Source organism: Coturnix japonica, chromosome 8 (assembly GCF_054131305.1).
Source record: "Coturnix japonica strain WE chromosome 8, WE-NBRP24, whole genome shotgun sequence".
Lineage (NCBI taxonomy): Eukaryota > Metazoa > Chordata > Aves > Galliformes > Phasianidae > Coturnix > Coturnix japonica.
The window spans coordinates 27,707,269-27,723,349 of record NC_140670.1 but is presented as its reverse complement, the minus strand read 5'-3'; the positions used below and the strand labels follow the sequence as shown (position 1 = coordinate 27,723,349).

At 47.4% G+C, this 16,081-nt stretch overlaps 1 protein-coding gene across 3 annotated transcripts; it reads left to right on the top strand.

Moving 5' to 3' along the window:
- The first annotated feature begins 519 nt into the window (after positions 1-519).
- Positions 520-4,971, top strand: VAX1 (ventral anterior homeobox 1). Of its 3 annotated transcripts, none has more exons than XM_085555308.1 (4): positions 520-680; positions 1,565-1,636; positions 3,222-3,409; positions 4,288-4,971. In XM_085555308.1, the coding sequence occupies exons 1-4, from the start codon at positions 668-670 to the stop codon at positions 4,837-4,839; spliced, it is 825 nt and encodes a 274-aa protein (XP_085411434.1). In that variant the 5' UTR covers positions 520-667; the 3' UTR covers positions 4,840-4,971. The 3 variants fall into 3 exon arrangements, with proteins under 3 accessions (XP_085411434.1, XP_085411433.1, XP_015722887.1); XM_085555307.1 differs by having other exon boundaries at positions 553-680; positions 1,534-1,636; XM_015867401.3 differs by lacking the exon at positions 520-680 and having other exon boundaries at positions 904-1,636.
- Positions 4,972-16,081: the final 11,110 nt, after the last annotated feature.

The window sequence follows — 16,081 nt, the reverse complement described above, 5'->3', positions numbered from 1 at the left end:
TAGCCCGGACAATGAAATCGCTAGAGTAAAACTTTTTCCCCCTTCAGCGGATCACGCAGCTGAGATTTTCCACGGGCTATCTCCGCTCTCCCTCCGTCCCCCTCTCTCCTTCCTTCTCCCCCCTCTTGGATCTACTGCACACAAAGCTGGCTCTTTTTTTTTTCTTTTTTTTTTTTTCTCTTTTTTTTTTTCCCCCTTCTCCCCCCCTTCCCCTCAACGAGCCCAGCCTCTGCGAATAGGTTCAGTGTTTGCGAAGGTGCGGAATTGCACACACACACACACACACACACACACACACACACACGCACAAGCACAGCCGCAGCGCGCACAGCCGCGGGGCGCAGCGCAGCGCACGGGGATGGAGCGCAGCGGGGAGAGGCGCTGAGCGGGCCCGGCCCGACCCCGCCGAGCAGCCGCCGGGAGAACTTCGAAGCCGTGCGACCCGTCGGGTCGGGTGGGATCCGCGGGGGCTTTTTTTCCCACCCCCCCTCCCCACCCCCCACCCCCGGCTCCCCCCCCCCCACACACACACCCCTTTTACCCCTCCCTTCCCTCCAACTGCATTTTTCCAGCCCTTCCCGGCAGCTTTATTCACATTTATTTGGCGTGCTCTGGAGAAAGCCACTCTATCATCGGGAGGTCAAAGGCGTACCGAAGAAAGTTAATAATGGCTGCTAATGGTGCGAACAATTCCGGGTGAATCTTGTCAAAAGTTTTTTTTTCCCCCCTCCTCCCCCTCCCCTTTTTTCTCTCTCTTTTTTTTTTTTCCCTCTTTTTTTTTGTTTCCTCTTTCCCCCCCCCCCCTTCTCTCTCTCTCTCTTTTTTTTTTTTTTTTTCGGGAAGTCTCAGGCTTTTGATTGTGTGTTTCCTGAAAGCAAGACCAATCATTTCGGTTTATTCACTGGCTAAACTCCGCTTGATTGGGGACAAGCACACAAACCATCCATTACGATCTGATATATTATCCAAACAATTTAGTGTATTCATGAGGTAACCTAAATGTGGAGGCTGCAAAATTACCCGTAATCAATTGAAGCAGCGAGTGCGCGTCCCCGGGCGCCCAGCAGCCTCGTGGCTCCGTGATAAGGCGGACACAGCAGCGCGGAGTCGGAGCGCGGTACCTGCGCGAGGAGCGCAGCGGGACGCGGGGAGCGACGGAACCGCCGCTTTGCCAGAGGGATCGACCCCGACCTTCCCTCCTCGAGGTGCTGTGCGGATCCCACCGGTGTGACCCTGAGCCGTGCAATAACCAGCGGAGACTTCGCCTTCTTCTACCGCCGCCGCCGCCGCTCTTTCTTTTTGTTATTATTATTATTATTATTATTTTCTATTTTTCCTTTTTTCTTCTTCTTTTTTTTTTGTTTTTTGTTTTTCTTTTCTTTCTTTTTATTGCACTACATGTTTGGGAAACAAGACAAAATGGACGTTAGATGCAGCACAGAGACTGAAGCTAATCGGGTCTCGAAGAACGGACACAAGGAGGGCAAGGACAGCAAAGGGGCTGAAGGAAATATCTCTACTTCTTTTCTGAAGGAGCAACAAGGGACTTTTTCTGCCTCCGCAGCTACCGAAGACTGTAACAAAACTAAATCTGGTTCGGCGGACCCGGACTACTGCAGGAGGATCCTGGTTAGAGGTACGAGCTCTGGGTGCTCCGCAGGGTGGGGAAGGTGCGCAGCGCTCACGCTGCTTTATTTCGGCCGCAGCTCTTCCCTCTGCCCTGGGATCGGGCCGGGCACAACCCGGGGGGTGCGGTGCTGCCCCGTTCCGGCTGAGGAGCCCCGGAAAGACGCGGTGCATCGCGGCGGAGTTCCCCGCTCCTCTCCGCCGCCGCCCGCGGGATCCGCCCGGCCGAGGCCCACAACGCTCCTTCCGCGCCCCGCGGGGGCCGGGCAGGGTGTGGGGCCGTCCCCGTGAGCCCTCACTCAGCATCCCCGGAGAAGGGGGTGTGGGTGCAAGGCACCCGACCCGAAGTCAATGGGGAGATGACGAAGGGCTTTGTGTGCTTGTACACCCGGGTGGTTTGTTGTTTCTCTCGTTTCTCCCTGGGCCGAAAGAAACGAAACCGTTCTGCCCTCGCCCAGTCCAGAAAAGAGAATGAAAAGAAACGTATATATATGTATATATCTGCGAAGGAACGGTGGTTTTCTCAAGGTGCGATGTGGGGGGAGGAGGGAGAGCAAGGCGGAACGTGGGGCCTTGGAGCAGTCCTTAATCCTCGCGCGACCGATTGACCCAGAGAGGGGCAGATTACGGCGGGTGCTTCCCTCTGATTTCATTTTAACGGGGAGGTAAATTTGCGGACAGTGAAGTTGGGAGGGATTCAGGCAGCGTGGATGGCTCTGCCCTGGCAGTGGTGCCAATTGGGTCTGTCCTTTTCCTTCGCTCAGTGCTACAGAAAAGGGTTCGGGGGCTCTGGGAGCCTTCTGTGGGGTTATTTCTGCCCTCGCTGCTCTCCTGTTTGCCATATAAATCCCCCACGATGCCGAGCCCGGGTATCCCCATGCTGGAGGTGGGTAGACAGCCCACAACCTGCTTTTATCGCGTGGGAAACTTGTTTAAAGAAATTGAAATTAAAAAACAATAATAATAACAACAACAACAATAAACAAACAAACTAAAAAGATGGTTTATATTTTAGGGGGCTGCGATTGGGGGCTCCCAGCACACCCACAGCCCCGGGGAACAAAGGGCCGCCCAACCCCGTGGCCACAAAGCCCGGCCCGGAGCATCCCGACCTCTCGAGAACCGAGCTGGGCCGATTCGAGATGGGTTCAGAGAGGGTGGTTTATTGCCCCATCGCCCCCTCCTTCCTGCCCTCTTGGGTTTGTTGTTTCTTGTTCCGTTCCTTGGCTGCAGCCCCTCAATATCAGGGCCCCTGCCCCAAACCTGGCTGGAATTTCTGTCTTGAAAGAGGGGCGTAAAGGCTCTTCCTACATCACTTAGGAAGAGAAAGGGGGAAAAAATATACTAAGGAAGGAAAAAGGAATAGAATAAGAAAGAAAGAAAAAAAAAGGAGGAAAAAAAGGAATAAAAAGAAAGAAAGAAAGAAAAAGGAAATAAAAAGAAAGAAAAAAAAAGAAAAGAAGGGGGGAAAATAAAGGGGGAAAAAAAAAAGGAAAAAAAGAAAAACAGCGGAAAAAAAAAAAAAGAAAAAAATTAAAAAGAGAGAAGGAAAGGGGTTGCTTGGCTGTAAAGCTGACTGTGCCTTGCTTTGCCAGATGCCAAAGGTTCCATCCGAGAGATCATCCTGCCCAAAGGCCTCGATTTGGACCGTCCCAAGCGGACCCGCACCTCCTTCACTGCCGAGCAGCTCTACCGCCTGGAGATGGAGTTCCAGCGGTGCCAGTACGTGGTGGGGCGGGAGCGCACCGAGCTGGCACGGCAACTCAACCTCTCCGAGACTCAGGTACCGCCGGGACCGGCCCCGCGTGGGCTGCGAAACGCCTCGTCCCCCCCCCACCCCCTTATTCCTGTGTCTCCGCGGCCCTGCGCGCATTTTACGGGCCTCGCGCAGGCCCCGGGAGCGGAGGGATGGGGAGGGTTGAGTTGAGGCCGGGCCCGAGGTGCCCACACGCCGCGGGGACGCGGAGCTGAGCGGGGGGATCGGAGGCCTCGAGCAGGGCCGGGATGCTCGTGGCTCTGCGGACAGCTCCGAGAGCTGCTGCCGGGCTGCGCTGCGCTACGGCCGGATCTGAGAGTCCGTCTGTGTCCGAGGGGAGGAACGGCCCCGCCGGGTGTGATGGCAATGAGCCGGGAGCGGCCACGGCCCCGCAGCCGCCTTCATATTTCTGCAAAAAAAAAAAAATCATCCAGCAATAAATCCCCCTGACAAGCTAATTGGCTTTTTTTCTTTCCCCTGCCGGATAGCAGTGACAAGTTCAATAGTGGTAGGTTACAGAGACCGCCATGCTTTTTTTTATCGGGGGGGGGCGTGGGGTGGGGGGTGGGGAGTATTTTTTTGTTTTGGTTTGGTTTTGGTTTGGGTTTTTTTTGGATGAGCGCAGGTTTTCTCTCTAAGGCCAAATAGAGTTTAAAGGGACGAGGGAAGCGGGGTAGAACCCGTGCGGGCCCGGCGGTGCGGGAGCAGCGCGGACCCGGGATAGACACAGCCCGAACGGGGCGTGCGGGGCTGCGCGGAGCTGTGCGGGGCCGCAATGGAAGGGAAAGGGCCGGATCCGCTGGCAGGAAGCTCCCGGCGTGCCCTAACCCAGCGAAAGGCCGTAGGGGGATTGGGGCACCTTTGCTGCCCCCGCACCTGACCCTGCCTCTCTCCCCGGCCCGCAGGTAAAGGTGTGGTTCCAGAACCGACGCACCAAGCAGAAAAAGGACCAGGGCAAAGACTCGGAGCTGCGTTCGGTTGTATCCGAGACCGCCGCCACCTGCAGCGTCCTGCGGCTGCTGGAGCAGGGCCGCCTGCTCTCCCCACCGGGGCTGCCCGGCCTCCTGCCGCCCTGTGCCAGCGGAGCGCTGGGCTCGGCGCTGCGGGGCCCCGGCCTGGCTGCGGGCAGCGGCACTGCGGCGGCGGCGGCGGCGGCGGCGGCTCCTGCCGGGGGATCCCCGCACCCCCCGAGCGCCGGCACCGCGGCGGGGCCGCCCCCTCCGGCAGCGCTGCACGGAGCGGCCGCCGCCGCCGCCGGGCACGGGCTGTTCGGGCTGCCGGTGCCCACGCTGCTGGGCTCGGTGGCGGGGCGGCTCTCCTCCGCACCGCTGGCCGTGGCGGGTTCGCTGGCGGGCAACTTGCAGGAACTGTCGGCCCGCTACCTGAGCTCGTCCGCCTTCGAGCCCTACTCCCGGACCAACAATAAAGAAAGCGCTGAGAAAAAAGCACTGGACTGACTCGAAGTAACTTCCCCGTATTTATATTTATAGTATCTATTTGTGGCGATATTTATGCCCCCCCCCTCCCTCCGTCCCTCTCTGTGAGGCTCCTTCAGAGGGCCGGGGCGGAGCGGGGACCCCGCAGCCCCCGCCTGGCCGGGAGCGTCCGTCCGTCCGTCCGTCCGTCCACCCGGGGTTGTCTGTCCGTGCGTTCGTCCGCTTTGGTAGGAAAGGGAGAGAGCGTACGGGGCGCTCGATGCCCGGAGACGATTCGGGGAGAGGAGCTGCCAGGTGATGCCCGGGTTGTTTTCTTTTGCTTTTTTTTTTTTTCTTTTTCTTTATTTCTTTTTTTTTTTTTTCTTTCTTTCTTTCTTTCTTTTTCCTCCCCGGACTTCAGTGACTTAAGCACAAAGGTTTGGCTTTACACACCCCGTCACGGCACCGCTGCCCGGCCCTGGCCGCAGCCGGGCGCTTCCCGGGGGTCGTTCCTCTCTACGACCGATCCCCGCTGCGGACGGAGCGCTCCGAGCCCGGTGGGACTCAGCCCCGCGCCGAGCTCAGCCCACGGGCTGCAGCAACGCCCTTTTTGCCTTCCGCCCCGCTCTGCTAAACGAGTCCGCGTAGGGAGAACGGAATCGCGACTCGATTTGCACCCAGATCCGTTGCGATGGTCGATTTTTTTCCCCCCTTTCTATTTGATTTGATTTTTTTTCTTTTTTTTTTTCTTTTTTTTTTTTTTCTCCCACACAATTTCAGTGCGCATCACAAAGCCGTCAGCGTTCTTCCTCCTAAATAACCCTCTCGGATATCGCTCACACTTCAATTAAAACGAACGTAAAATATACAAAGCGCATCTTTGGTTGTTATTTTTGTACTTTAAGATACATCTCTGTAACGGCCTTATCCCCACCGCTTCCCGCTGCTGTTTTCTCCACCACCGCGTGTATCCCACCGGCTACATCCCGCATCGATCTCCCATTCGATTCCAGTACTTGAATTTGCCAGAAAAGGGATTCTGTATTTACTTAATTCTTCGGGAAAATAATAATAATAATAATATTTCTTTGCTTTGGTTTGAAGTTTCTTTCTCTAAACTTTAACACATGGCGTTTACAAACTGTATAAATGCGTGCCACCAAACTGTAACCAAAAAAACAAACAAACCCAGACTGACAACGAGTGGAACGGTTTCTGTAGTGCATAGAATTAATAATAGACCAGAAGTGGACAGAAGGAGCTGGACAGAAAGAAAATAGTAATTTTATTGTAAATTATTGACGTCGGAAGTCTCTAGGCAACTAGTCGGGAAATACGGAACGAACCGAGCGCTGAGCCCTTGCTACTAACTTTTGTTCTGAATGTTTTGGATATTTGGATGTTTTGTATTTATGTGGTGAGAGTGAAATATATTATATCTATATGACGACGGAATTAGGTGTATTTTCGTCTTATATTCGTAGCACCCGAACTGCCTCGATCGAACACTCGCGCTGCCACAAGAAAAAACAAACAAGCAAACAAACAAACAGACAACCCCGTCCCTACAGAACTCCCCTAAGTTTGTATATTTTATTGATTATTTTTAGTGTATTTTCTTCGAAGCGGATACAGGAGCCGCCAGCAGCCGGGCTGGATGCAGACATCGCTCTTCGCCCGCAGCACCCGGCGGCCCCGGCCCCGGTTCGGCCCCGTTCCTCCCGATGCTCCCGGCCCACGGGCGGCTCCTGCCCCACGGTGCTGGGCCTGAGCACTCTGCGAGTGTATTTCTATCTCTTTAAGTGCATAGAAATACATACGCGCTCACAGGCACGTCTACAGGCGTGCCGAACGATGACTATTTAGAAGGGTTTTCTTAGCAGCCGGTGCCTCCATCCCGCTTGGCAGCCCAGCCCTGACAGCTGTGCGGGGCAGTGACGGCGGGCAGCACCCACGTTTTTCAAAGCCCCCCCAGCTCCTGGGTCCCCCAGGGCCTCTTCTGAGGGGCATCAATGCATATCTGCCTGTGTCCCACCAGCGGGGCACTGCTGGGATGCTCTGAGGCCTGTCCCAGACAGGATGAAGAGGGAATGATATGGTGGCTGTGGTGGTTGTGTTTTTCATATTGTTATTACTTTTGTGTCCTTTTTCTTTTTTTTTTTTTTTCCCCTTTTTTAATTTTTATTTTTTATTTTTATTTATTTATTTATTTATTTTTCCATGAACTGAGGAAAGGCAATATGGGCAAAGGAGGGTTTTGTGGATGACTTTTGAAGAAGCAACACTTCAGCTGCTGGTCAAGGTTGAAAAAGTGCAAGGGGAAGCAGCGTTAGTTAGAAAAGAGTGGAGTGTGGCAAAGCAGAGTTGCCTGCGGGAGACGGTGATGTTTGGGCTCTGACTCACCGGTGTGTTCAGGGCAGCATCACCTCATGCAGAGTGGGGAGCCCTGACTGCCTTTGCCGAGGAGGTGATCACCATCCCTGGGCCCCCAAACCGGTGTGATGGCTTCACTTTGTACCGCAGGGACCTGTCTGCTTTGTTGGGGCTGATTCCTCACTGAAACCCACTGCCACAGGAGGACGTGAGCAGCGGTGTGCCTTGCCAGGGCTGCCCGTGTGCCTTCAGCCCAAGCAGGGATTTCTCCACTACTTTTCAGCTGGGGGTTTCTGCCTCCTCATACAGCTCTGCGAGGCCCCAGTCTGAGTGCTGGAGCCATGCTCAGTGAAAGCTCTCTGCTCCTCGCCTAGGACCATTTAAGCAACTGTCAAGCTCAATAGTCTGCACCGACACTGTGGCTACAACCTTATTCAGCAGCTTTGCAGTCCTCTTCAGCATACATATGAAAAGTAAACATTTTTTTTTTTTAAATTATATTATTAATTGTTTGCAAGTATTTCTGAATAAGGATGTGCCGCTTGCTGCAGTGGAGTCTTGTCTAAGCATTCAAGTGAAAGAAATACTTTGAGACGTTCTTCTTTGAAACGTTCTTCTTTTTCCTAATGTTTTTATTTTATTTTTTCTTGGCTCCAAATCCCATCTGTCCCAGCTTCTCATGGAGACTACACTGGGGTTGGAAGTAGAGGAAATGCCAAACGCTGCACCCCACCAGGGAAGGAGATGATTTGTTTCTATTCAAACTCCCCATACCTCAAAACCATGGAATTCCCCCCTTCTTGTAGCTGGAAAAACTAGAGTACATTCACCTCATTTCTGTAAAAGTGAGGGGGAATGCCACCTGTGGCTGTGTTGCTGCATGGAGAAGTTAGAAGTCATACTCGCATGCACCCATATGTACTGCATGTCTGAACACAAACTGCTGACAAACAGGAGCCCCATTTTTCCTTTCTTTGCCAACTGTATCAGTGCTGTTCTGAGCCAGGCATGCTGCCTGCTTGTGTTGATGTGTTGAATTTCTTCCTCCTAGAGCAACACAAACCTCACTCCTGGAAGTAGCTGCTGCTAAAACCGTTATGCTACATCTCATGTGGAATCATTATTTGTGTCCATCCCTGCTGCACCTGAGCTTAAACTGGGGAATATTTAGTAGTAAAGCAAGTAAACAAGAAATAAATCTACTTCCAGTGTGATTTTTGAAGGAAATAGGGAAGGGTTTCTGCAGCAGGCAGACCTCATCAAACTTCAGCAGCAGCTGCACTTACTCAGGGTGATGAAGCAACAACAAAAGAATGGGCTGCTCAGGTTATCACAGCTGATTCTGTTGAGTCTGAGGACTATTTCACAGGTATATCATACAGCATCTGGTCCTGTGGCTCTCAGGAGGGTACAACTCCTAGAATCAGCTCCAGGGTGAACACAAGACAATGTTTGCCAGGTCCACGTAGGGGGAAGAGGAATTAGTCTATTTAGAGGGGTTTTTCAAAAGCATTTGTCCACCCACTTAACATAGGCCCTGCTTTATTTGCTGCTCCTCCACTTCCCTCATGCCAGGGATTAGTGCAGCCCCTGGCCACTTTGTCTCCATTTGCAACCCTGTCATCAGCCCGAGATACATGACCTTGTGACATGTAAAAAAGCACACAAGGTCCCTGATTAACTTCAGAGTATTTTATTTCTTTAGAGAAAAGAAAAACACTTCAAAAGAATAACTCTTGAACAGAATCAAATCGCAGTCACTGGCAAGTGTTTAACAAAATTACCAGGGAAGCGAAAGTGAAATCCATCGATGTAATGCTGTCTATGCAGCAGCCATAGCACGAACGTGACCCTGCATCGCAGCCATGGTCCTGAGTGCTGTCTGGCAGGAGCCAACACGCAACGTTGCTGATGCAGAGGTAAGAAGCCTTCAATATGCAGCTTATTCCCCGTGTTAATTTTCTTTGGATAAGTATTGAGGAAATTTAAGCACAGTGTTATTGCTTCTATATGTTGTTACAATTAATACTGTTATTCGTATCTGTAGGAGTGAATGACTCTAATCTGAATGTTGTCTTAAACGTTTCTAGTGGCAGTGAGTTGCATGGTCAATCATATAGGGAAGAAAGATTACATTTTGCATATCCATCTTCTATTTTGTAGCAGTGTGACTAGTCCCTAATTCCATCATTAGAAGCAAACAATGCGGATTTCACAAACAACCTTCTGAAACAACTTCCTTCCTTTTTAATTCTCTTTTACACGTTACCTCTCCTCCTTCTCCTTTCTATATGAACAATCAAAATCCTTTCAACTTCTTTTCATATGTGATTCTTACAAACTGCACTTAGTATAACTGTTTGCCAAGAGGGCTGCCTTTTCTTTTTTGTTCTCTCTGTGGAAAAAAAAAAAAAAAAATCCCACAAAAATAACAAATTCCCAGAGCCTTCCCCCCCCCCCCCCCCCCCCCCCTTTAACTCTGCATCCCATTCTTCTGTTCGCCCCCCCTGCTGTGAGCGAAGATGAAAACATCTCATCGGTAGGGACTCACCCAGAACACAAACCTTTGCCTGACACATGGTGTTAGAACCAACACAAGAGGGCTGGATCACAGGGTGCAACTTCTGAGCTTCCAGAGCTGGTGTGAAGGAAATGGCATTTCTGACTTTCAGCTGAAGCAGCTAACCCATGAAGCAGGTGTAGCAGAGGACAAATAACACAAGCCAATCCACACCAAGCTAAACCTTTGGGTATTCCTTATGCATTCAGTGATTCTGAATCAATGGGATTGGAGCTAGATCTGAAAGGTCTCTTCCAACCCAAGACATTCTTTGATTCAGTGGTTCTCTTTTCATTAGCCTGTCTGTGCCGGGTGACACCCATGAATCTGCAGAACATTTTGCAAGGAAACCTCAAGATATTCTAATATTTTTTAAGTTCCTTCTCTAATTTTGTTTGTCTTATTTTAGAACATAGAAAATGCAGAGGTATAAAAATAAACTCATGCTGGAATGCATCATGTTGGCAAGTCCAGAGCTGCTGCTTCAGGGATTTAGGGTGGACATTGGAAGGAAGTGACCTAGAATGGACAGAACTCAGGAAGGTTGCTGAAACCACATCTAGAAAAAAGCTGAAGATCGCCATTCAAAAAGTCAAACAAAAGAAGCCTCCACCTCACATACAAAAGTGTTGTCAGAGTGAGGTGGGTGAAGAACAGAACTGTGTGTTCAGAAGCATGGAAGGATGTTTTCATGGCTCTAGAAGAAAGAGGAGAAATTAAGAACAGGAGAAACAGTGCTTGTTTAAGTCAAAACAAATTTGACAACCAATATAGTCAGTCATTTCCTGATGCAAGCTTGATCTCTCTTCCTTTCCTTCTTTTTCATGCCTGTTCTTTTTAAATTAAAACCTTTAAACAGTGCCAACTGCTATATGGTCATAATCTCCTCGAGGCCTTTGAACAATTTCATGAACCTAATCCTAAATGGAAATCAGAAGTTGAAGAAAGTGTCTGTTTCCACAGAGAGCTAACTGGGGATAAACAGGCAATCCTAGCCATTCTGAGTGCACACTCCAAGATAATCTCTACACTTCTCTGGACACAGCATTACAAGCATCCTCAAGATCACCTGATTACTGGGATGAATTAGTAAACAAGAACCCATTTCATCAGGTGTTGAGGAGGACTTTAATTGTGCTCAAGCTACAAATGTGAAACTTCATACCATGGCCACAGCTGTTAAAACAACAGAGTCTTGTGAAAACAGTCTTGGATTACTGGCCCCATGGAGTGAAACATTTTTAATGAAAAGGGATTAAGTTTATTTTTTTCTTAATGCATTGTGTCTTTTTAAATATCCTTACTGTCATTGTTATTATTTACTAAGAGAGCTGATACACACTCCCACTTAAATGTGTTCTGGCACATGTTTAATGCTTTATTCTATTGGCATAGTTTTGATGTGGGTTTACAGAAAATAGTGTGAGACAAATGAGTTACTTACCCTTCAGCATGTACAAGATTCTGAGAAACTCAGTGTGTTTATCTGCTCCTCTCTCACTTGCCAATTCTCCTATTGATTTACTTGATGAAATCAGATCCCTTGTCAGATAGAATTTAAATAGTGTTTTATGAGCAGATGATCTACACAGATGACACTAATGCTTCTATCTTAATATAGGCAATTTGTGTTTATAACCACTTTAAAAAGAAAAGTGCATTGGGAGATCCAAGTGAGTAAAAATCTAGGGGAAATGATTTAAAATTATAAGTGTGAAATTTATCCTTTGCAAAGAGAAAGCAGCAGCCACATAAGCTGTATTTTCAGCTCTATACATTAGAGCTACATATTAGGCTATATTTGATTTCCAGTATGAGATAATGATGTTTTTATCCAGAACCATGGCAGTCAGATCTACCAGCAAAAATGCTCTAGGGAAAAAGCCTTTTACCATTCACACAGACCTTCACAGAAGCAAGGTCTAAGATTTATATATGGAAGAAGAAATGTCTATTGGCCATCAAATCAGCTAGTGAAACTCGTCCATGGCACATCTTCAATGCCTAAGAAATATGTTCAATGCTGAGAACAAACACATGAGAGCTGTTTGAGCAAACTGGATTAAGAGGGAAAAGATGAATAGGATAGAATAGGGTAGAATAGAATACAATGCAACACAACGCAATACAATACAGCAGGCCTCTCAGCCATCTCTTCTCCAGACTAGACAACTCAAGTGTCCTCAGCCCTTTACCAGCCTTGTTGCCCTCCTCTGGATGCTTTCAAAGACTTTAACATCCCTTTTATATTGTGGAGCCCAGAACTACATGCAGCACATACCTCAATGTATATAACATTTGATATAAACCTGCTTCAAAACTAGTGATGAAGAAAAGCCTTAATCTTAATGGTAGATACTGAAATTGTGCTCTTCAGTCTATGTCCCTAGGAATCTCTCTCTTTGAATGTTTGAGTTCTGAGTATGCAATTGCCAACTGTGAGCTTTGGGGGACAGTGAATACTGTTTTGGTGACAAGATGGTGTTACTGATGGAAAACACTTCTGTGAGTCAAACCTTGCATCCATCAGGACATAATTAGCATTAAATCGAAGATCTGAGCTTTATTTCTGCCTTTTTCACCTGTAGAACAGTCAGGCACGTGAATCTAGATGGGGAAGACACAATGCAATCCTTCAGAGCACCAGCTCATCCAATGAGGACAAAGGTATCGCAATTTCAGACAGAAGCCTTTTGTACGAGTGTCCTGAGCACCAATGATGCTTTGGAAAAAAAAAAAAAAATAATAACATCAATAACAGCCACTCCAGGGAGGTGGAGGCGAGGACCTCGGGCTCCGGACGGGCTCAGCACCGCGGACAGCGCCCGCTCCGCCGCGTGGCCGAGTCCCCGCGTGTGCGCGGAGCCTCAGGCGCTTCAATCTGAAGCCTCCGCTGCTCTTTCCAGACCTATAGTTATGTCTGGAAATCTGCAAGGAATATCACACTGTGACAGTCAGTTGGGCCAGACCGTGCAGACATAGTCTGGCATTCACAAAGCTCCAGTTCTAGCACTTTGTCCATTTGTTTTCCCTATATGTACTCCTCCCACGCTCATTTATACCACTTGCAGGTATAAACTCTCTCCTGCTATGCATTTACATAATTAGGCTAGTCAGTAAGCACTGCTTTAATATGAATAACAACAAAAAACTGCTTTTCTATACTTCAGCATATGGTAAATGCTGAAAACTATAGTTTCGACATCAAGCTATTTAATGAATTGTAATGCTAGTTTATTTTAAAACCAAGATAAATGATCATTTTCTACCTGTGGATACAGTACCACAATTAAATGCAATTGTTAACTTCCACGAGACTATACTAATAAAATAGAGATTTAAGGAATTCAGTTGTTTGAGAGCTTCCAAGAAGAACTTACTGAGTTTATTTACCAATAAACATGCTTCTGCTAAGAGAGTCCTTGAAACAGCCCAAGCTTCATGATTAATTGACATGCAGATAACACAGATGGCAAGATGGAGAATTTTGGTGACAAATAAGATTTGTAATGTTCAACTCTGTTGGATAAAGCAGTGAAAATTCCAACAGCAGGACAAACAAGTAACAGTAGAGGAATAAAAGGAATAAAAAATTGGTAATCACAGCCTGAACCTCTGATTAATCAGCTGAGGAAAGTGTCGGGTCAGCTGTGGGAGCACAGTTGAGTGTAATTTAGCTGTGCTCCTGGAAGGGGTGGACCTTGACTCCATCTCCTCTAGACCTCATGTAAGGGCTGACCACCACTAAGGCAGCATCTCTTGGAGATTGCTCCTCGGTGGAGAGTGCCTCAGTGGTTCCCAGCAGACCAAAAGCTTCCATTGGGTGAGTTTTTCCTGTAAATAACCTTTTGGGTATTTACTACTATAATCTTTTCATTATTTGTCACTGTACAAAAAGCATACAGCTATTTATCTCCTGTGAACTTCATCAGCATGGAGGGGTCCTTGAGGAAGCATTTCTGCTTCTATGTGGTTCCATAAAGTATGTAGATGTGAAGTATGATCTCTTTCAATCAAGATCCTGAATAGCTCTGGTGCAGCAACTGGTGAAAAGCTGAGAATTTTTACCCTCGTTATCCTAAACTGCTTATGATTCTAAAGAAGAGATGACAAAAGTTTCAGCTAGGGTTTTCTTGACTTTTCATACAGAATTATTACATGCACTGCTGTAAGTTCTAGATGTGTGAAGAGTTGTAGCATTAGAGGCAAGAGGTCACAAATACCAGAAGAAACAGAAAACCCAATTCAGCTTATGTAAGATACAATTCTTATATGTGATGTGCTTCCTGTTAAACAGCTGCAGATTGAGAAAGTGGAGGACTTCTGTACTTGCAGAGATTGATTTGGCAGGCAGTTGGCACAGCATGGGGATTACCCAACTGTGTGTGGGTTAATATCAAATCTATTAATTCCTGGCAGTTCTTGAATACCATCCTTCTAATACCTCTTCTAACAACACTAGCAAGAAGTATATATAGTCTCAATTAATGTAAGAGTTCATCTGCTGGAAGATTTCTAAAGTACTTTTCTAGAGCTGGTGTAGCAAAGGGATGTAGGACTTGCATTTATCATTTTTTCCATAGTTGGAAATGTTTATGAAGAATGGACAAATTTTCCCCTGCATTTGGGATTCAGGTCCTGAATCCTGAGTGGGATTCAGTATATATGAGGAGCTGTGCTTTAGTCTACCGAACAATTTAAAGAGATGTCGAATATTTGCTTTTGGAGCAATGTGTTCTATAACTTACCAATTGCAGGTCAGCTGAAACGCTGGATGTTGGCTGAAGTAGAATACTCCCCAAATGATCACTAGATAATATAATGTGGCCTATTGCTATGTAACAAATACAGTTCCAAGCATAGCTGATCACAGGGTGCACTGAGAGAGGGGAAAAAAAGAGAGTAGCACAATCAGCACCTCTATTTTAATTGATCACACTAGGAAAAAAAAAAAAAAAGAAAAGAAAAAAAGAATTGTAATATTTTCTAAAATTACATAGAAAAAAGAAATATTTTTATGAGCAGGAAATTACCAGCCTTAATGGTTGGTTATTTTTTACAGGAGAACAATTCTTTTTTGGAAAGGTGTTTAGGAATTCTGCCGTGGAGAACTTCAAACTTGAATCGCACAACTGCACTAGAAGAAAGCTGAAGGGAAGGCTTAGAGTACAAGCTCCCATTTACCTGATGATAAATACTGGAGCATGATCCTGCAGCCCCATTTACAACAAATTCTGTCTGACTGTATTTGGCATCGTAAGGCCTTTGGGTTCAAGATGCTCAGTTTCTAGTTTTGCCTTTTGGGTCTCAGAAGTATGGAAGCATTTCAAACCTTGTGCTTCAAAAAGAATTTAGGAAATGCACAAGAGAGCCAACTTTTAAATGAACTGGAAAGATTTTATGAGGACAGAAGATCAACAAGTGACCAGGACTCCAACTGTGAAAGAAAATGTGAGAAACAGGCACCTCTTCTACTGTGAAATTGGTCTAATTCTTGGGGCCTTTAGAGTGGCAGTATCAAACAACTGGCCAATATCGTGTACACTTTCTGCCATCCACATGGCATCAACTCCATTACCACATTCTGTGAAGCACTCAAATTTGCCACAGGTTTATTTAACCCTTCATTTGAAAGTGGAGGTGGAAATTTCTTTCCTCACTGGAAGCTGAATGTGCTTTTTCTAACACACCTGGGAAGCCAGCCTCAGCCCACGGCTCCATCCTACACAGAAATAACTCTTTAGAAAAAAACAAAACAAAGCACCTATACAGCTAGGAGCCATATGAAGTGAGGATGCAGAGGTAGCTGATCCGTGGGCTGTAAGTGCAACCCCCCTTTTAGGAGACTGCATGGTAGGCATGTGGTGTGTTACCCCCCAGTCTACAGCTGCAATGCTGGCATACTATTTATTTAAACATGACAAGTATTTGTGGGGTTTAATTTACAACATCTGATCATTTTGATGATTTGGGAGAATTCTATGTATCATTAATGAAACAAACTAAAGCTTTGGTAAATGTAGTCATGACCTATGCTTCACAGACCTGATATGTCTTTGCCTCCTGCCCTTCTCTGTCACTTGAAGGAATGAGTGTCAGTGGGTCTGGTTGACAGTTCTGCTTTAGTTTTTACTCTGTGCTTGTGTTGCTAGGACTTAAATCTACTACTGCAAGTCTCTATGGTAGGAAAAAAATGCAGCGTGCGGAATACCTCTTCCTTGTTCCTTGGGAAGCAACTCTTGCTAGCCTAGCCACCCCTCCTGTTTATTGACAGCATGCAGGAGTAGCTTTTTAACGAATGTATGTGCTCTTGTGTGATTGTGTCTTTCTGGAGGGCAAGTCAGGTAAAAC

Excerpts from the sequence above, each read along its gene's own strand:
- VAX1 (XM_015867401.3), top strand. The coding sequence starts at position 1,399 with ATGTTTGGGAAACAAGACAAAATGGACGTTAGATGCAGCACAGAGACT. Across the intron at positions 1,637-3,221 it reads CAGGAGGATCCTGGTTAGAG|ATGCCAAAGGTTCCATCCGA; the intron begins GTACGAGCTCTG and ends TTGCTTTGCCAG. Across the intron at positions 3,410-4,287 it reads TCAACCTCTCCGAGACTCAG|GTAAAGGTGTGGTTCCAGAA; the intron begins GTACCGCCGGGA and ends CCCGGCCCGCAG.